This window comes from Apostichopus japonicus, chromosome 15 (assembly GCF_037975245.1).
Source record: "Apostichopus japonicus isolate 1M-3 chromosome 15, ASM3797524v1, whole genome shotgun sequence".
NCBI lineage: Eukaryota > Metazoa > Echinodermata > Holothuroidea > Aspidochirotida > Stichopodidae > Apostichopus > Apostichopus japonicus.
Window position 1 is genome coordinate 19,187,596 of NC_092575.1, and position 22,369 is coordinate 19,209,964.

The 22,369-nt window shown below is 36.7% G+C and overlaps 1 protein-coding gene across 2 annotated transcripts; it reads left to right on the top strand.

Annotated features, from left to right (window-relative positions):
- Positions 1-835: 835 nt before the first annotated feature.
- Positions 836-21,643, top strand: LOC139980890 (E3 ubiquitin-protein ligase BRE1B-like). Of its 2 annotated transcripts, none has more exons than XM_071992893.1 (18): positions 836-946; positions 4,038-4,176; positions 4,889-5,354; positions 5,674-5,850; positions 6,561-6,670; positions 8,012-8,218; positions 8,818-8,943; positions 10,507-10,680; positions 10,969-11,104; positions 11,951-12,072; positions 14,794-15,083; positions 15,435-15,519; positions 16,188-16,370; positions 16,963-17,091; positions 17,638-17,847; positions 18,261-18,401; positions 18,924-19,025; positions 19,626-21,643. In XM_071992893.1, exons 2-18 carry the CDS (start codon positions 4,072-4,074, stop codon positions 19,800-19,802), a joined length of 2,940 nt encoding a protein of 979 aa, XP_071848994.1. In that variant the 5' UTR covers positions 836-946; positions 4,038-4,071; the 3' UTR covers positions 19,803-21,643. The 2 variants fall into 2 exon arrangements, with proteins under 2 accessions (XP_071848994.1, XP_071848995.1); XM_071992894.1 differs by lacking the exon at positions 836-946 and adding an exon at positions 980-1,118.
- The last annotated feature ends 726 nt before the right edge of the window (positions 21,644-22,369 follow it).

Here is a 22,369-nt window from a genome sequence, read left to right on the forward strand (position 1 = left end):
CCGTTAATCACTTTATCTCTTCTCACCACCGTCCTTCGTTGTTATTCGTTGTCATTCGGTGTCATTCGCTGTCATTCGCGAATGATAATTAACCCTGTACAAAGTCAATTGTCATTCGGTCATTCGCTGTCATCCGTTTTAGTTTGTCCCGTTTTATTTAGAGAGGGGTCCGTATATATCGGGGTTAAAACTTTAAGGCCACTTTTGGTCAAGAAATCGGTTTTGTTACCGATAGTAGAGACATACCACGTGAAAGAAGAACCTTTCTACTTTTGAAGGGTGTGAAGACTCGCGCAAAAAGAAACGTCTAATGCCGGTAATTTGACCTAGTTTCGAAGAGGTGTAACAGAAGTGTTAAGCACCACCTTCGATCCCAGAAAATACACACACAGCTTGCTACCGCCGGAAATTAGACACTAGTGTACAGTCAGTACATACAGCTGCGGTCAATATACCCACAGCACAGTATACAAACGATACAGCGATGTACATGTCAGGTCCAGCTAAAAATAACAATTAAGGTATCACGTTTCATTACTGTCTGCATTTTGTAGCGACACGAACAAAACGTCACCTGCAAGGAACAGAAAGTCAACTTTTTCAGATGGCCCCACGCGGTTTGGGGCGAGTCTTCAATGCCTTTAAGGTGGTGCTAACCGGATCTCTCAACTAGGTCGGTAACTCAAATTAATCGATTTAAAAAAAACAATACCTTTCTTATTTATGCACTAATTGAACAACACACTCGCACCGCAGTGTGAGTTATAACCAACGAATTACGGTTGTAACAAACAGACTCGACCGCAGTGGCAGTACTGTGTGTCATGTCTTACTGTCCTTTTTCTCTTAGCGGCTGTTGTTGGTGTCTGCTCTTAGTGGCTGCTATGTTCAATGAGGCGAAATTTCGTCAGATGACCGAACACTACAGGGAACGCGCAATTGGAAGGTAACTTTACCGTTCATAGAAAAAAATCCCAAATATCTTTAGTTTTCTCCCGTTGCTTGAACAAAGAATTTAGTAATAAGCATAAGATTTTGATTCGACCTTGACATAGTTTAGCCCAGGCCAAACGCAAGACCTAATTTGTAGTAGGGTCTATCTAAGGATCGATTGTAATGTAAGTGTAACGTTAGCCCTAAATCAGGCTAGGCCTAGCATAGGCTAGGCTATGCTCCACATTGAGTTAACATAAGGGAATATACATTTATACTATAACTAAGTTTTAGGACTAAAGGAGGCCAAGCACTCTCAGTGCTATTACTGAAATTTTGACTGTCAATATTGCCAAAACACCGGGATCGTAATGTTCCAGCTATTGCTTATACTCCAAACTAGTTAGGCAGTATATACAGCGGTTGTCGAAGGCAGCAATAGGCCTAGGCTTTTGTAGGCTTGAGTGGGGGCAGTGTCATTCCGCCATTGGTACTTTCTGCTATAGAAAATGTGCTCTTTCCGTCAAAGACAAAAGTGCCTTTCGGCCATATTACTGCCATTGCGGTAAAGCACTTCTAGCACAATATTGTTGGGGCATTGTTATTTGTATATGTATTGTATATTGCTTCGCTTCACTCTACCTAGGCCTGCAAAATCGACAAAATGGGTCATCTAATTCAACAATCAGAATCTGTCACTTTAAAAACTATCAGCCCGAATTTAATTCGAAATTATTCAACCAACTATTCTATATTTCAAGACTGTACCGACTCTTACGAACTTACAATTAAAACTATTCAATCAACCTGTACATTAAAGACTGTGTATCAATTCCCCAGTCAAATTTAACAACCACCCTATGCATCCAGTGTACCAATTAGGAAGTTTGTGCAGTGCAAAGAGTGTGACTTTTCTCACATTTAAAATATCCATGACAAAGAGTTACATAGCCAGCAGTGCTGCCTGTATTGCAGAACTATTTGTACATTTTAGTTATAGCTTGTATATATGTTGTTGGGGCAAGATACTCTAGTTTAGGCACTTATTTACTTTTTACCAATAAGACACTTTGGTAACTTTTCAAACTTGTTTGGTAAGATATAAATACTTCTTTTGTTCACTGCTATTCTTTACTGATGCTAAAAAGAATAAGATTTGTTAATCTAAAACTATTTCTCAATATTACAGGATTAAATTTCAAGTCCTCTAGTCCTCATAATACTCAATCTACCTGTGGTTCCCATATTTTTTTCTGATAAAAAAAAAAAGAGGAAAAGTTGTTGAGGGATTAAAGAGAGCAAAACTGCTTAAAGTTTGCACGAAAGTAGTTGTCTTCTTGACCTACCTGATGTCTTGAAAGGCTACTACCAGGCACTTCACAATTGCTGAAGTTCCCTCGGTTAGTCATGAGCTGAAGACTACGGACCATACCATTATCCACTAGGGATACAACGTATGCATTCACAGTTCCCATTGTTAGAAATGTGGTACAAAATACATAGTGTTTACACGGTTCCAAAAATCGGGAACCGGGTACCCGAGGACCGTTACCCGTCGGGTATCCGGGTACCCGGAAAAAATTTGTTTACCCTCGTGTATCACGATTTTCAAGAAATTACATATTGGATGCTGTAATAAATGCATTATATTCTCTACTGACAATGTTTTCATGTTCAAATACGTAGGTGAAAGATAAGGTATAAAACCTCCCTCAATAATTTTTATTTGCTTCTGTTTCTTTCATTAACTTGTTAATAAATAAATTATTAAATTATAATTAGCATTACTACTAACATCGCACTGCCGCCGCTGATTATGCTTGCTCTCCACGTCTATTGGATCAGACCATATAAATATCCAATTTAGCTCTTAAACAGTTATTACTACTAGTACTACTATCTAATATGCAGGCCCAGGGTTCGCATTAGCCGCGAGATTGCGCGATTCGCGCAATTTGATCGCATTTGGAATAAACGATTAGTAAAAAGCCACTTGCGATTACTATTTTTTAGTTATCCCGTCTATAATCCATAAACATCGCGTAAAATTCCTTGTCAGCCTTTCCTTCTTTGAAATAAACGAATGAATAAATAATAATTTCTTCCACATGGTAGCCTAACACCACACTAAGTCAATGAGAAATCTAGCTAAGCCTAACCATCTGTTTATTTGCTGGAGTTGTTACGCAGTTATAAGACATCCATGGAATACTTTCGTTATTGCTGTTACGTTCGACCACATGGTTGCCTAACACCACACTTAGTCAATGGGGGTAGTCTAGCCTAGCCATCTGTTTATTAGCTGAAATTGTGACGCAGTTATAAGATATCTATGGAAAGCTTTCGTTATTGCTGTTATCTTCGACCACATTGTAGCCTAACACCACACTAAGTCAATGGGAAATCTGCCTAACCGTCGGTTTGCCATTTTTTTTTTTTTTTTAAATCACACTTTGCTTAGGATTCGGGTAATAAATTAGGAACCGGGTAGTATCACGTCGGGCGGGTACCCGGGTACCCGGATAACCCGTGCAAACACTAAAAATACATGATCTCACAAGAAAGGAGTCTATACACATAACATTTTGTGGCAAATCGTGGCAATCAATTTGCCACAAAGTATTCACCCCATTTCAGAGACACTGATCACCTACCACTAGGAGTATAATCTACATACATGATAAAAAATCTGTACATCAGTCTCTAATTGTATATTCTAGCAAGCTCCATAAATATGTAAACGAGCAAAATAGTCATAGTTCAATTTAGCATAGAACTATTATAAATTCTGCCTGTGATTTAGTCTGTTAGTTTTATTGTAACTTTGTTTTACTACTTTGGAATGTTCTTAAGTTACATTATCTATTCTACCAGCTGTGATACTAGTATCCCTGTTGCCTTGGCCCAGCCTTTCAAATAACACTACAAACCGGTGGAAAGGTGAAAATTGAGTTCTTATTTAGTATTACATTACTTACATTCATGCAATGAATTACACAATTCAGTTATTATTCTGAATATCAAATAGTATTGATTTCTTTGATTTTTTTTATTCTTTGATTGATTTCTTTGATTGAGTTTGTTTCTATCGTATTTGTTGGCAGTTTTTAGAAGTGGGAAGAGAAGAGGGAGGGGATCATGGCCTCCAAACGCCCTGCTAACAAAAATGAAGAAGGCGGGGGTGAGCCGAAGGCTAAGCGGTTCCAGATGGAGCCTTACAATATAGGTCCTGTTTCATCACAGGTAAGCATATTTATTCAAGCTGAGATGTGTAAATTTAATAATTTAATATTTGTTAACACAGAATGAGGGGTATTTATTACTAGACAGGGACTCAGGAAGAATAACGTACAAGTTCAAAAAGTCTTAAAATGTGTACCATAACTTGGAGCAAACAGGTGTGATGTCAAAGATTCACACTGACAAAGTTTTTTTTTTTTTTTCTAAACTTTTTCTGTAAAATATTAAGCCAATTGTTTTTCTCCCAAACTTAGTTCTCCCACATTGGGATGCATTAACATATGAGTACAAATACAGTCATTGTGGTATTGATCACTTCACTTTCCCTAAAGCAAAACTGGAACCTTGTCCAATACGAGACCTAAAGAGAAGCAAACCAGTTAATTCTCAGTGAGCAACTATGATATCACCTCTGTTTGTTTCAAGTTTACTTAATATGGTACAAGCTGTGACAAACTTCAACTATCAATAACTAAATATGAAATGTAGGAATTGTATCCAAATTTTTGCCCGGATGGTTGGCATATGTTCTTCTTTCATTAGTCAAAAATAAATATTCATCTGAACTTTCCCTTTAAGTTTTTCTTCTTGTCTCTTTGATGAATATGTTTGTTTATGTTTCCCATTTTAAGGAAAATACTGGTTAGCCTTTTTGTCTTAAAGTTTTCTTCCCATTGTTTTCACTCTCTCCAATTTGCACGTCTTTCCACGACAGGAGGAGTTGGACATCAAAGTTTTGCAATTTCAAAACAGAAAACTTGTCGAAAAACTTTCTGTTAGAAATGAGATTGAGAACGAATTACGAAATCAAATCGAGGTACTCCAGCAGAGGCAAGCAACTGATGAGGCAGTCCTATCACTCATGAATAAATATTGGACTCAACTGGAGGAGGATATCAAAATCATCTACAAGAGGTTTGAAGCGCATCCTCAGACGATAGTTAAAGCCGAACCTACATTCAACCTGAATGCAAAGAGCTATCAGGTCGTGGATGACATCAAGGATGAGGAAGGTGGTGAGGTCAACGAGGTCAAACAGGAAGACGAGGCCACAGTCAAAACAGAAAGCAGTGAGGTGGTAGAGGGTAATGGTACAGAAGACGTTGTACCAGTTGCCATGGAGATGGAGATGAGCCCAAAGGAAGAGGCAGGAGAAGTCAAAGAGGAAGATACCAAATGGGGTAAACAACAATCTCAAAAACCTCGTTTTTCTTGACACTGCTCAGGAAAGAGAATATGTATCATAAATGTTATATGTATTTTGGACAGGAATGTGTGTTGTGCAGTGTTTTTTTTGTTTTGTTTTTAAAGTTGAATCAGTGTGTTTGTTTACAGGTAGACCAATATACCTATTGAAACAGCTCTCAATTTGTGGCCTCTATTTTCTTTTGCGCTTGCAAAATTAATGTAACTTAACAATTTTTATTGTGTTATATTATTTTAATTCTATTTATTGTTTTTGGAGTTTCTTGAGAGTTTTCCTTCTTCCATTCCTCGCAGAGCCAGAAGAACTCACTTCATTCTTGACCAAATTATCAAGTTGCGACCAAGATGAAATAGAAGCCAAGTTAGCCGATAGGCTAGCATTTTCCAAGAAGGCTGTGAATAGGCTAACAGAGATGTTTTGTAAATTAAAGGAAGATCAGGAGAAGGCTAATTTAGATTGGAAAGATAAAGGTGAGAATAATACAAATAATAATTGAACATGTATCTGGAATCATTTGTAAACCTCAAATTGATGAACAAACCACTCGAGAGAATGGAGCAACTTAACTTATAGAAAGTAAGGTTTGCAATCTCAATTTGAAAAAGTCAAACATTTGAGACTGACATGTAAAGTATCAAAATAAACTAGGTCATTGTCAATGAAAGAGAAAAAAAAAGGTTGGAATTGACACAGAATATGCACTTGATTTCTGTAATATTTACAATTGTTTGATGTAATCCTTCCCACCTTTTTTACCAGCTCATTTATTGGCTCAAAAACATGTAAATCGTCAATAGAAATGTTCCATAAACGACTTTGCAAAAATCAGAGACAAAGTTTGCTTTTACTCGAAAGTGAAATGCTGTATATCCTTACCATTTACTACCACCCTCTCTAGCTTTATAATTAATATGCTGATAAAGAGATAAATCATTTATATATAACAAGAAACAACTTGAAAATTGCATATTTTCTTACATATTGGCACATTAATATGAAGGAAGTGTTTACATTTGTTTATGCCACATCAAACAAAAATTGTTTAAGTGTACTGATTAAAAGTGATTAAGACACCTTTTTTTGTTCTTTTAATCTTACTTATAGCTGCCATTTTATCATTTACTAACAATGCTTAAGTATTTATATACTTAACAAATTTGTCATTTCATTCTAACTTAAGCTGCTGATGAAATTTTAGCAGCAGTTAACGATGGCCTCGTAGCTGAAAACAAGAAATTAAACCAGCTTATCAAGGACCTACAAGACCAACACAGAGTAATTACCATGCAGGTAGGACTTGGATAAAAAACTAAGCTTTCAATTTGATTTCCCCCACAATAAACCAAGTCGCTAGTAGAGGATTTATCTGGCTTGGCAGGGGGTGGGAGTGGGGGGGGGGGGGGAGAGAGGGAGGTATGAAGTTTTTGTGCCAGTTGGACATGTGACCAGGTGCACTGGAACAGTGAAACAGGATGAATCTGGTAAGAAGCATGAACTGTGAGAGGCATGTGTGGATCTGAATTAATTGGTCAGACCACCACATTCCCTCTTAATTTCCTGCAAAGCAATCCTCAGTGCATTCCGTATCCCAAACTTTCTTTGTAAGTAAGTAAGTGTTTGTAAGTTTTTCAGAAGGTAACTAGTGGTAGCCCAATAAACTGAGCGATGTGACCAATAGTTTGTGCCAAAACTGTCTTTGTTCTTTCAAAATTCATTTGTAATTTGCTAACTTCATTTTGCATCATATTTTCTATTATTTGTTAGGGTGAAGTTTCATGAATGTAATATATGACTGTGATTTGCGGTTGGGCAAACCACAAGATTACCTCAAAATTGCGTAGAATGTGAATCCTCAGTGCATACTGTACCACAGATTGCTTTGAGAGTATTTAGTGTTCAAAAGTCTTCAAAGAGGGAGCACTTGTAGTTTTACCAACTTGTAGGTTAAATTTCATGTACAAGAAGGAGCACTTCTCTAATATCACAAATATAGGAAAAAAGTTACCTTTCGTAAACTAATTGAGCAGTTCTAACGGGTATATTTCAGGTTTCTAACAAAGGTGGGAAGGCACATGGCACTGTTGCACTAAACATAGGCCAATTATACCAGGCACTACCCTCAAGTCTGGCCGTCACTATTCCCTGGTTTCTAGAAATAATTTAAAAAAAGTTTTGTGATAGAGAGTGACCTTGTTTCTTGTTTATGTATCGTTTTGTTTTGATATACTCACAATACCTGTCTTTATATATATACTCAAGTACTACACCTGCGTGAGTTCCTTTGCATTCCCTTTACCAAGCTAGTCAGTGGTTTGTCTGTTAAGCTGTTCTTTCTGATTATTCTAATGAGTCTGTCATGTTTTAAAGTTTAAGCTAAGTATATTATCTATAGCTGAGAGGTAAATGTTATAAAGAGGCTTTTACAAGATTCTATAGAGAAGGGATGAGGGGATCCACTGGAGAGATATGTACTACTGACTCAGAGAAAAATACCTTGTATTTATAACAACATTTGTTTCCCCTTCATCAGACAGTAATTTATGTTTTCATTTGGTTTTTGGGGGTTCTGGTTAATTTTTTGTTTGGTTTGTGTGTTAACTGTGATTACATTATTTGTTGTTCTGCGTATAGGTTACTGCCCAGAGTGACAAACTGACAGTCGTGGAAACAAAGCTAGCCGAGTCGTACACGGTAACCGACAATCTTGAGTATGACTTGAAGCAAGCACGACAGAGGACCTACAAACTGGAGGTGTTACTGGAGGAGAGTTACACAAAGCTGAAGAGTGCTTCCTTGGGATGTGATGGTGACGGCTCATCTGGGCTGTCTAGTACACAGGTAAATATGATGTCATCAAGATGGGCGGCCATTGGAGCCTTACATCAAGATCTGGCACATGACCAGAAGGGGGAGGGGAAGGTCACCCATGTTAAATAGTACAAACTGTAGGTGTTACTGGAGGACAGTTACACAAAGCTGAAGAGTGCTTCCTTGGGATGTGATGGTGGTAGCTCATCTGGGCTGTCCAGTACACAGTTAATATGATGTCAGCAAGATGGGCTGCCACTGGTCTTCGCTCCCATTGAGCCTTACATGAAGATCTGGCACATGACCAGAAGGGGGAGAGGAGCCCTTTTTTCCAGCTTCAATTAACAAAATCCGTTTTACCTTCTTGATGAATTCTTGCGTCTAGCATCACAGTATTCTTAACAGTGCATTTATAAATAGTTTAACAGATAGTCAACAGACAACACCCCATACAGAGTAACTTTACTTTCCGGCCTCAGAGAAAATAAATGTTATACTTTATCAGCCTTGTAGTTTACTCAAAATAAGGCCACATGGGGGAGAAGAGGTAATACAAATTTATCTTTCCAGCTTCACTTAACGAAACCTGTTTTACCTTCCTGATATATTTCTTTTGTAAATCCTTACAGCATCAGAGTATTCTTAACGATATGGAAGAACAGAAAAGCTTGGCGGAGTCGAGGTTACTAGAAATAGAGAAACTGCAAGAAAAATACCAAGAGTGTCTGAAAGAGGCACAGCAGATGAAGATGGATGTGAGTAGACAACTTTAAAGTAGCTTTAATATATATGTCAAATGATGGCACAGTTAATCTTTTTTTAACATTAATATTTGCTTTGAGTACTTACTCATCAAGCCTTGAATGGATTCGAATCCACCTTCAGATTCAATCCTTTGTAATTTTTTTAATTGATGTAAAACTTGCCAAAATTTGGTCAAAACTACAGAAGTATTTGGCTAACTTGAGAGGGGCACTTCCACCCATTATTCGTTCCAGAATTTGGTGAACCCCAGGATAAGACCCGGAGATCAAAGGTTGATTTGAGATTCCACCGAGGTTGGCAATGTGCATAGTATAACAGTTATTCAACAGACAACACCCCATACAGAGTAACTTTACTTTCAGGCCTCAGAGAAAATAAATTTTATGTTTTAACAGCCTTGTAGTTTACTCAAAATAAGGTCACATGGGGGAGAAAAGGTAATAAAAATTGTAACTTTTAGAATGATTTTCGTGAAATATGAACCCTTTATAGAACTTTGTATAAGTGAATGTTTCGTTCTGATATACCATCGTGAAGTGAGACCAGTGTGTTACTATGGTGCTATTGTGACATTGCAGTTTTTGGAGGTATTTTGTATTAGGTATATAGGATATAGATTCCAAATTCTCCAGTGGAAAGTTTTATTTCTGTCATTGAACTGTTACCAGATTTGTACAAGGTCTCTTATACTTCATAATACTAGAGGCTGTACCATGCACTGCTACATGTAGGCTTACCATATGTATGGTAACCGATTAATGCGGATGGCCTGAAGTCATAATAATTCAATCCAAAGGGGGCACCATAAATAAACTGACTGTGGAAGTCAATCAGTTTGCACGTAAAGATTTGGGGGGAAAAACCCCAATACTATGTACACAGAGAAAGGAAGATGGAAAGAGTTATGAATTGCTAATGATAAACAAAACATAAATCAACTAGGCTAACAACATCTTTAAATCATAAAATACTGGTGAGGGTAGAGCAACACTACATGAAGAAGCATCAGAACATAATTCAGGAATGTGCCCACGCTGGGGGGCCCCGCCCAGCACTAAAAATTACCGCCCAGCACTGTCTTAAAAATCGTGAATCCCGCCCAGCACTATTTTCACATAAAATCTTGACATTCCTAACAATAATAAATTGGACCTAGTCTATGCCAAAGTCATACAGACTAATAATGCATCAGTTACGCATGCGAGAAACATTACTTACGGCTCTCAATAGGTCCCTTGTAAAATCTCTTTGAAACAAATTAATAACTTTTACCAGGTACGTAATATATTTCACTAAAAAAAATTAAAAAATGTAAATTGTTAGCAAACCTAGTACTTGTGTATGTTCTTAAAAAAGCTACACAAGTGCCAGCATTTGGCATCTGAGCACCTTCAAAAATCCCCCAGGACGGCGATCAGTATACCCGGCACTCAGGAAATCCTGGGCCCATCCCTGATAAATTTTCTCAACTAATAATAATTCTTCTTCTTGCACTGTATTCAAATTTATTGTAAACTAAATTGAGAAATATTATTGTCTGTTTTAATTTACAGCTTCAGCTACTTCCAGAAGGTGTCGTTGTTAGGACTTCTTCCTACAAATGCATCAAGACCCAGTTTTCAATTCTTTACAAGGAAGCCACCGACATCAAATTACAACTTGAGGAAGCTCGAAACCTACTGCAACAAGCAAAGAAGACTCACATGAGGCAGATTGAACAGATGGAGGTGGGTAATATCAGAATGTACTTTGCATGGATTTCTGGGGGTTGGGGTTGAGGGGGGGGGAGGTGGGGGGCTGCAGGTTGAGTATAGCGGTATTGTAACAGTAACCAGTTGGTATAACCATCATGGCAAAAGTAAGCCTAGAAAACAGTAGTTGCATGGCAGATGGCAGAATAATTTCATTATTTTATTTTTCTGCTGTTCAAGTTCTCAGTTTTCAACCATGTGAACCCTTGTCTGAACCATGTCTCTTTTGTTTTGTTTTATCTTTTTGGGTGGTTTACATCTCAGAGCGATGAGCTTGCGTGTCAGAAGAAACTACGGACTGAGATGATGCAGTTGGAAGACAATCTGGCTCAGGTGCAAAAGGAGTACGAGATGTTAAGAATTGAATTTGAACAAAACCTCGCTGCCAATGAACAGGCTGGTACGTCTTCTTAATTCACCGGTGTATAAAATATCTTTACTTGTGTAAAAGAATAGATTGCTTTTCTTCAAGCAACTCATCTTTAATGTAGATAAGAGGGATGGAGGGAAGATTGCCAGGAATTGTAAATAGTTATCCCTTTGCCTCTAATAAATGGCAAGCATATGTCTTTAACATGTTTTGTTATGATCTTTGATTAATGGATTATTTTAGTCTATGACAGTTATATTATTGGGATCATTATTTAATATGAAAGAATCACCCAAAGGGAAAAGAAGTGGTTGGAGGGGGAGGGGACGGCAAGGGTAGACTGGGGCTTTTACAAAACCAACGTGCTTTCCATCTTCTCTTGCTACCTGCTTCTTTTTATTACTTGTCTAATTTTAATTGTCTATCAGCACCATCTGCTGTCATACCACCTGCAAATTCTTACACTAAACAACCATGTGGTGAAAGTGTTTCACAAGCGTAATTACACTTACTAAGTTACTACCAGGGTCCGTTCATGAATGCCACTTATGCAGTTGTCTGTGGGAACTTTGTGTAGGTTTCTCCTCTTGTCTTAAAATGGTATAGTCAGCCCTTTTCTAATTTCCAACAGTTAATGACAATATCAACATCAACCCAGATTCAAGTAGTCTAGGCTAGGCACATCTGCTATGAAATTGTCGATAGCTTAGGTCGAGGATGTCGGTGGGGTTACCGATGGTCACCAAGATTCCCAGGGTGGAGGGGAGGCAAATGTACCTATGGTCGTTTCTGTTGTGTTTCTCTATCTCTGTTGCTCTGTTTCTCTGTTTCTCTATCATCTACTGCATGAGTTCATCTCTTAATCCTTTTTTTCAGTTCCCATTAATCAAGAATTAAGGCGACTCTTGGCGACCTTTCAGACTCAAAACCAACAGCTCAAAGGAGAAGTCCAGAGATATAGACGGAAGTTCAAGGAGTCACAAGTTGAAATTCAGAAGGTAAGATGTGATATCGACCTCTGACCTTTATAGTGTGGAACTGTTCAAGTTGAATCAGGTTTTATTATTTGTAAAGATCGATTTCTGTGTTGAGTCGCATACAACCATCTTGTAGTTGGCCAAGAGAATCTCACTTGTTATAGTGGCATCCTTTACGTATTGATGTGAATAGAGCAACTTGGAGCATGATGAGATTTGTGATAGTATTAATTAGTGTATTAATTAACATAGTTTTTGACCAGTCATTGTGTCGGGACCCGATATTTTTTAGTATGTTACACCCAGCAATAAAGAAAACCAAATTAACACCTCACAGAAGTTGTTTACACAAACACAAAAATAGTGTGGTCAAACTATGATGTAGATTATCAAACTACAATACTACAAAACTACAATACAATATCAAATAACTATGGACTAGGTTACACTTAATCAGCTAGTTGTATGTGACTTATCTACAATTATCAAAATATCAATTATCAAATTATCAATTATCAAATTTACAATTATTAAACTACAAAACTATAAACTACAAAACTACAATACAAATATCAAATAACTATGGACTAGGTTACACTTAATCAGCTAGTTGTATGTGACTTATCTACAATTATCAAAATATCAATTATCAAATTATCAATTATCAAATTTACAATTATTAAACTACAAAACTATAAACTACAAAACTACAATACAAATATCAAATAACTATGGACTAGGTTACACTTAATCCGCTAGTTGTTTGTGTCTAATCTACAATTATCAAATTATCAATTATCAAATTAACAATTATTAAACTACAATACTACAAAACTATAAACTACAAAACTACAATACAAATATCAAATAACTATGGACTAAGTTCTTAATCAGCTAGTTGTTTGTGTCTAATCTACAATTATCAAATTATCAATTATCAAATTAACAATTATAAAACTACAATACTACAAAACTATAAACTACAAAACTGCAATACAAATACCAAATAACTATGGACTAGGTTACACTTAATTAGCTAGTTGTATGTGACTTATCTACAATTATCAAAATATCAATTATCAAATTATCAATTATCAAATTTACAATTATTAAACTACAAAACTATAAACTACAAAACTACAATACAAATATCAAATAACTATGGACTAGGTTACACTTAATCAGCTAGTTGTATGTGACTTATCTACAATTATCAAAATATCAATTATCAAATTATCAATTATCAAATTTACAATTATTAAACTACAAAACTATAAACTACAAAACTACAATACAAATATCAAATAACTATGGACTAGGTTACACTTAATCCGCTAGTTGTTTGTGTCTAATCTACAATTATCAAATTATCAATTATCAAATTAACAATTATTAAACTACAATACTACAAAACTATAAACTACAAAACTACAATACAAATATCAAATAACTATGGACTAAGTTCTTAATCAGCTAGTTGTTTGTGTCTAATCTACAATTATCAAATTATCAATTATCATATTAACAATTATAAAACTACAATACTACAAAACTATAAACTACAAAACTACAATACAAATACCAAATAACTATGGACTAGGTTACACTTAATTAGCTAGTTGTATGTGACTTATCTACAATTATCAAAATATCAATTATCAAATTATCAATTATCAAATTTACAATTATTAAACTACAAAACTACAATACAAATATCAAATAACTATGGACTAGGTTACACTTAATCAGCTAGTTGTTTGTGTCTAATCTACAATTATCAAATTATCAATTATCAAATTAACAATTATTAAACTACAATACTACAAAACTATAAACTACAAAACTACAATACAAGTATCAAATAACTATGGACTAAGTTCTTAATCAGCTAGTTGTTTGTGTCTAATCTACAATTATCAAATTATCAATTATCAAATTAACAATTATAAAACTACAATACTACAAAACTATAAACTACAAAACTACAATACAAATACCAAATAACTATGGACTAGGTTACACTTAATTAGCTAGTTGTTTGTGTCTAATCTAAAGACTGAGAACCCAGCCTCACCCCATATTCTGTATTTATTGTTATAACTGTGTCATAAGATGTAGAACAGTATCTGTAGTTCCTTGGGGTTCTTCCACACACATGTCTGATGCATTGCAGCCATTTAAATAGAATGCAAAATGGTGGTTGTTGAAAGTTACATCATAACATAGATATCTGATTCTGGGTAATACTCAGAAGGTTTGGAAGAACTGTTGACAAAACTCATAAAGCTGATTTAAAAAATATGTGAACAGGCCATTTTTTCATATGGTTATTATTGTACTGATTTTATGGACTCTTAGTAGTTGGAAATTGTATTTTGTCTATGGTACATTACCATGTTTCTTTCATGAGGGGCAAAGTGACTTGCACTGGTCCTGGCTGAACCTTGTAATGGTTGGCCCCTTTCATTCAAGGTTAATGGCAACTGGGCCGCAAAGGGGCATAGTAAAGTGGCACAAGGTCATACAGGCTTGTGGTCAGGAAACCAGTCCGCTTTCTTTATCGACAGTAATGAAGGCTGGTTCAATATAGGCAAAGCAAACGTGATCATTTATAAGAGCCAAATACTTTCTAGTGTCTACGATAATCAGCTTTCTCATTTTGACGTCATACTGTCTGGTATTTTCAGTGTTTTAATCATGATATTGCAATATTACGATCTTTTGTTTTGCTTGCGTTTACAGCTCAAAGAAGAGCGCAATCGGATGAATTTAATACCGAACTCTGCCGTCTCGCCGAACACGACGGGAACGTTGTCATCGTCCGGCGGCAGTAACCTCGGTAAGGAATTACCGATGGATCACAAAGACCCACTCCACGATCTGCCGACTCCCGGAAAGAGGGAGGAACATCATCCCCACCAGGAGGAGAGAAGAGACAGGGAGAAGGAAAAGTTTAGGGAGGACAGACGTGAAAGTAGCAGCAGTACAAAATCAGAGTCCGACGCGATCAGAGATCTCAAGGCCAGTCTCAAGTAAGTTTCTTTGTTTTTCGCTTATAGAGTTTGAAAATCATGGCAACCGTGATGGTTATGTTCACATATGTGCTGTAGGCTGTGTTGGTGTAAGGTGCTCTTTAACACTTTACAGTGTCAAACTGCTTTTTATACTGTAGCAATGTTTCATAAAAATTATGAATGTTTTCCTCTGCTGAAAACTTTTGATGAACTATGAACTTGAAGGGTAGATGTGCATATGTGAAGTTAGTAATTATCAACCTTTTTAAAATCTTGTTTTGAAAGTGTTACTGTTTAATGTTCTTATTACAAAATGCGGCAAGGATTAAAAAAAGCCCACTGATTTTATATTTCTTTTTTGAAATGTAGAAAAAGCCAAGAGAGTCAGAAGGAGATGAAATTGTTGCTGGATACTTACAAAGGTTTGGCCAAAGAACAGAGAGATAAAGTTCAGGTGGGTAGATTGGTTGGTTTCTTTGACAGTGTGAGACAAAATATATCCTTTCGTCACTGTTTTTGTTAAAAAAAAATATGTAAGTCTCAGATTTCATAGGAAAAAATAAATAAACACAATACTTTTGAAAAGAAACCAAATATTCCAACTCCAGTATCATAACTTGTTTCATTGTTGAGAAACAGCATTTTAAAATCACCTATGGGATTTTGAATTGTGAGATATTTTTGTGATGTCACAAATCAAAAGATTAGAAACCTCATCAAATATGAAGTAATGATTTCAGTTGTGAAACGATGTAAACTGGATCAATAAGAAACAGAGACTGACAAAGACAAGTTTCATTCATCGTTTCCATATGATATCAAAATTATTGCACAATTTGTACTTGTCTCAGAAACGGAACGGAGATAGGAAGCTTGAAAGCCTCATACTTTATCGTACCATAAACGATAAAGTAACCTGTTGAAAATATATATTTACTCTTTTAGTATCCGACCCAAGGGAGGGTGGGGGGGGGATCACCGCCAAATACATATCGCCAACCATGCAGTAATTAAAGAATCGTTGAGCTACAGAGAGTAACGTGGCAGAGTTTACACTGGAACAGATTTGTGCTGGAATAATAAAAAAAATAAAGAAAATTTGGTAAACATATTTTTTCATAGATGATTGCCAGTGAAAAGAGAATAAAAGGAGAATTAGAGGAAGCCCAACAGAGATTAAAATACCTGGAAGATAAAGACAGGAGGGATAGTCGGAGATTGAGTGACGATGATGCGGTCAGGAAGATACGAGCACTGGAGGAAGCGGTCCTTCAACTGCAGAAGAAACTCGGCGAAAAGAAACAGGTGAATATCGGTACCGCGTTTATGAGTTGGTGGAAGAAGTGAAGAGTCGTTATAGCCCTGGGGAAACCGTTTCTTTGATCGCTAGTAATTTGGAGAGGGGCTGGTCCGAGAAGTTTGGTTGTTTTATGATTTCAAGACGGTATTATGAGGTTTCAAGCTTTTCTGGAATTTCGGTTTTCCTCGATTGTTTAAAACTGAACATTTGGAAACATCTGGACAGCCCCTGTTCTATTGTTTCAAGGAGAAATAAATATGTGACAATCGAGATGGCTTTTTACCTTAAACTGACTGAAAATTTAATGATAGAGAAGGGGTTGGCATGAACTGGATCAAAGTGAGTACAAGTTATGAGACGAGTTGGGGGAGAGATGGGAGGGTCGTGGATGACTAACTACTGCTATGAATAATTAATTATATTCAACATACAATTAAAATTGCAATATTTCCTGTCAGAAAAAATTCTTCTGTGTTCCTTGTATGATATGGATGTATTGCAGTGGTTGTTGGGTAGGTAGAAGAAACAATTTTCATCTTTTAAGGGTGATCCACATATTCCAAATTAGATTTAATAAAATTTAATATTGATGTACAGGAGGAGGAAGCACTGCTTGCTGAAATGGAGGTCACAGGTCAAGCTTTCGAAGACATGCAGGAACAGAACACCAGATTACTTCAACAGTTGAGAGAAAAGGATGAAGCTAATTTTAAACTGATGGCCGAGGTAGGGTAATGCTTCCCAGAAGAGTAAACATAAACTGAATATTCAACAGTATTTTAAGGTCTCGAGTCTGTGCGTGCCTTTGTTTGTTCGTATGCCCATAACCTACTGTACTTCAGATATGATACCTCTTGGTTTTATCTGATTTTTGAAATTATTTGTTGAAACTTAACGAAGCTGCAGCACTCTGGTACAGATATGAACTTTACAGATATGAAGATTTTCTTCTTCTTTTTTGTTTCTTACTTCATTCTTTGGACAGTTTGCAGTACAGATATTATATTTATAACAAGTAAAGTAACAAGTATCTTTGCTAGCTGTCCCATTAAGTTGGCCAAGTTTAGGCCAAAGTGAGTCATAACAAGAAATGTTTCTGACTCTCCAATAAAAAACAAAAAAAACCGACATGTATATTTTCGTCTTTTTGGATTCGGCAAAACTGACGACTTGAATCATCGCTCCTCAGCACAACTGTATTGAATCTCAGGACGAGAATTTTTCTCGAATGACGGAATAATTCTGTAACTGTCTTGTTGTTGTTTTCGATAGAGGATCAAGTCAAACCAAATACACAAACTACTTCAAGAAGAAAAGAACATGATGGCAGATCAGGTGGCCACCCTCCAGACTCAGGTGGATGCACAGAACCAGGTGGTACGGAAACTGGAAGAGAAGGAGCGAATCCTACAGACCAGCATCGCTACCATGGAGAAGGATCTAGATTTAAGACAACAGGCTATCGAACAGCACAAGAAAATAGTAAGTCCCCTGTCAGGGGTGGATGGAGGATTTTAAAGGAGAAGGGGGTTTGGTACTAGGGTGAATGAAATTATGAAGAAAAGGAAAGTATCAGTGACTTGTGTGTTGTATACGTAGTGCAAGATATGTTGACATTATTATGAAATACAATGGGAGAGGTGGGCGTGTGACTAGGGGGGGGGGTTGTGATTAGAGGTGAAGGCTTGAATTCAACAGAAAGAACGATAAAGTTAAACCAAAAATTGATAAGTCTTGTAGCTTTGCTGCTCAACATTGGTTCATTTCTAATGTAAAGTGATTTTGCATGCAAGGAAAGGAATGGATATGTGCAAGTCTCTGATAAAATGGGTTTTTTTTGTTGTTTTTTGTTTTGTTTTAATCGCCCTCTTCATTTCCCCATTTTTTATTTTCAGGCTGGTGACTGTACTCAAGAAACTGCAGACTTGAAACTGAAGTTGGACAAAATCGATGAAAAAATTGAGGAACTTCAAAAACTGGTGAAAGAAAAATCTTCAGCGATGGAACAAGAGAATCATAAAAACAGACGAGTACAGGTAACGAAAAAAAAAGGTTTCCGATTTGGACAAGATTTTGTAACGCATACTTCAGTCTGTCGTATGTAGTATCAGACTGGAGTATAATTAACATTTAAATGAACATATTTAAATGGCATTGGTCGTAGTCATATTATATATAGTTGTGTGTTTGATTGTTATGGATTGGTGTTAGCCACCTTCTAGAATTGATATAACTCTTTCATCTGCTGTGTTATCTATTGTGTTAGGATGGAACCACTATGTGTGTGTATATGGTGTGTATGTGTGTGTAAGGGTGGCGGTGGGGGGGGAGTTGGATGGGAGGAGATGCAAAATTGGTGGCAGTATACAACAAAGCACTGTTCTAGTATCACATTTGTTTTAATGGTTAGAGGAGAGAGGGGCAGAAAGAGTGCTGTTTAATATTTTCCACTATTCCCTCCCCCTTTATCCCCCCCTCTATTCCTCCACTAAGAGATTTTATATTGATATAGAATGGCATAAGTACATTCAGGAGATTGCTTCAATTTTACTTTACAGGAAGAATGTCAAAGCCTGAGGAGGAAAGTTGAAAGGTATAAGAGAATGGAGTTAGCCAGCAGCGCTGATGAAGTTTTAGCAGAGGAAATCAGAACATACAAGGTATGTCCCATGACTAGCTACTGCTTCATCATAGGATGCTATACAGTTAATTTTGCAATGTTAAGAACACAGATGTCTTTTTGAGAGGACAACAGGAATGGCAAATCTCTCTGATTTTGCTCTTGGACCATAATTATGCTTCTTTATTGAAATTGGGTAAAAAAAAGTGGACGATACAAGTATATGTAGGTTACATTTGTGTAATGAACATGCTGAAATGGGCGGTCCCAGTGATTTTACGGTAAATTGTTCGCGCCATAAGGACAACAGAAAATAAATTTCTTTCTTTCGATTGCGACAGCTTTTGTTCATTAAACCCACCTGGTCAGAGTGCATTTAGAATAAGACACATTGAATCTGCTTCGGATGTTTGTTTACCAAAATTCATCAGCAAACACACATTGAGACTTTAGCATCATCAAAATTCTAAATTGTAAGTAGTGTTTAACCCATTAGCAAAGTGAACATAAGTCTCAATGGGTATAGGCTGACATACCTTGTTGTAAGTTGATCTCGACTTTAAAAGTAATCACCAAATCATCGCAGTCTGAAATATGAGAGGTAATAAATTTATTCTTCTCTTCGTTTTCCTCTTCTCAGGAGCAGTTAACCTGTCCGTGTTGCAAGAAGGGTCGTAAAGATGTGGTCCTCACAAAGTGTTTCCATGTGTTTTGTTACGAGTGCATCAAGACCAGATATGAAACCAGACAGAGGAAATGTCCAAAGTGCAATGCAGGGTTCGGTGCTAACGACTACCATCGGATCTGGTTAGACTGAGTGACCTCTCACTACCACTATCACCTTATATGTAATAGTAACCAGTTTCTCTGACCTCAAAGAGGCAAAAGCGACCTCTAGTCCATGTCCGTGGAGCAGTCTCACCAACCCTGCAGGGTGCTTGCCCATTTTTCGTCGACTTTGTCTGCACAGCATTTTACAATTCATGATACAAAATGATTTTACAGTTTAATGAATAGAACGAGCAGCTTCACTATCAGCCTCTCCTCGTGTGTGTCCATGGTTACCTGTTTCTCTGATATCAAAGAGGCATAAAAAGACCTCTAGTCCATGTTTGTGGAGCAGTTTCACCAACCTGACAGGGGGGGGAGGGGGAGACTGGCCAGTTTTTTTTTATTTGGTTGTGTAACATGTGACAGTTCATGTTACAATGTGATTTTACGCTGTATTGTACTAGTCTTTAATTTTAAGTTTTAAATTATGGTCCATGATTTAGTAAGGTCATATTGGTGGAAAGTTGTTAACTTGTTGGCTTGAATTGATTATGCTAGAGAGCAAATACTTGTACAACTATCTAATTCAAGCAAAGAAAGATTTGGGTCGGGCCCTTGAATTTTCACAGTTTTGTTGTCACTTTCCAATAGATGCAAGTGCTTAAAAATTTGCTGGCTAAAATCAAGTTGTCCCTGGTAGTTTGCTGAAATAGAAACACACATCAGTATTAAACTGTACAGACGTTTAAGAGCAGCGTAATAATATTTGCTGATAACAAGCAGTTAAACGAGGCTTCTGTTAGGTACGGAAATCACCGATTCTTTGATGAATATAAACAGACTTACCATGTGTTTATCTTATTTATTTCTACTGGCAGATAAAGGAAAATTTCCTTCTTGATTTTTGGTGTCCTGTTGACAAACTTAGTCCAAATTTCTAACCCAAAAGGTCTCACCAAGAAAGAGAGATATTACGTACACATCTATGCAGAATTTAACCACTTTGAGATGTTTAAAGTCTTGAAAATTTTCCCCATTTTATCCCCTCTCTCTTTGAAAGGGGCTTGTCTTTGTTTAAAGGTCATTAATTATATCTAGAAACTTGATGGATAATGAATTGTAGAATTCTTCCTATCTAAGATGTAAGAAGAAAACAAGTGAATACAGGTGTTCAAAACAGATTTAGATAGTTTGGGCCTTCTAGTTTATCTCAAGTTCTAATTAATTTGAGACATGCCATGACTAGAGATAAAGATTATTCAGAAGAATAGAAGTGAAATTTACCTACAGAGATAGTATGTGTTTCTATGAAGTTCAAAAGACACCTAGGGAGATGGTATGCGTTTCTATTTTTATCAGGAGACCATATGAATCACATATGGAAATAATTCATTCAGATGTATAGAAGACACCTAGTGAGATGGGATGTGTTTCCATGTTTATATCAGTATCAGAAGTTTATTTGAAGTAGATAATGTTCTCATTCAAGGGTTGAGAAGAAACCTGAGCATATTGCATGTTTCTATATTTATCTTACAGAAATATAAATCATGATAACTCATGATTATTAACATATTCCCCACCCCCTCCCCCTCCCTCACCTTTCCACCAATGTTCTATCTCAATGACCACATACCTGGTATCGTCTGGTCTAATAGGATATTTACCAATAGGATGTTAAACTATTTCTGATATCACAGCCTGCTATGTCACTGGTGTCTAATTGTGGATTGCGTCATAGTGAACCTGCTATTGTATGATACGCTTTGTTAAAATTATTAAAATGTGAGTTGGTTAACATCCAACAATTAATGGAATAGCATAAATCATCACCACATTCTGTTGTAAATATGGAAGGTTAATACATGACATCATGAAGAAACATAAGACTATTATAGTGTCCTCTTTAATTATTTATTATTGGGCAGGGGGGTGGGGGTGTAATTGGAGTCAACTTTGTTGAAAGTGGGTTGCAAGAGGGGAGAGGGAGGGGGCATTGTCTGAGTAGTGGTACATGGAGTGTTCCTTTACAGGTCATAGATATTTTACTCAAGCTTGAAGCTGTATGCTGTGTTGAAATGGCAAATAACATGCTGAATGCAGGGTGGATCCAGAATTTTAAGGGGTGTAGCCCTGCAGTTGTAGAAACCGAATCCCATATGTTTGTGGGATGGGGTTGTCTGGGTACCTCCTTTAAGATTGTGATTGTAAAACAAATTTCCACTTGTTCACCCCTTCAATTTATTGAATCTTGCTCAGGCACCATCACAAATAGGTAGACTAAACATGTTTGACCACCGAAATCATACAGGGCAAAATGCGATAAGCTTTTCCTTCAAATGGACTTAAGTCGACACCTCCTTAGTTTTGGTGTTTTAATTTTCCTGCATTCACAGTGCACATGACTGTCAGTGGTGATACCAAAGGTCTGATATTGTTAACTTTCTAACATACAGTGCAATTGCATCACCTCATATAACCCTCCCTCTCCACCACTGACTGTAGCGCCTACAAGAAATAGACTATTTTAAGTCATCACCATGTACACTTTCATTTTACAAAATCAGTGATTGTTAACAGAAATGTAACCACTGTGTCATTTTTTTTCATTTT

Bases quoted from the DNA above. Each gene is read 5' to 3' on its own strand.
- LOC139980890 (XM_071992893.1), top strand. From the start codon at position 4,072: ATGGCCTCCAAACGCCCTGCTAACAAAAATGAAGAAGGCGGGGGTGAG. The intron at 5,851-6,560 runs GTGAGAATAATA...TTCTAACTTAAG, and splicing joins TTTAGATTGGAAAGATAAAG to CTGCTGATGAAATTTTAGCA. The intron at 16,371-16,962 runs GTGAATATCGGT...ATTGATGTACAG, and splicing joins AACTCGGCGAAAAGAAACAG to GAGGAGGAAGCACTGCTTGC.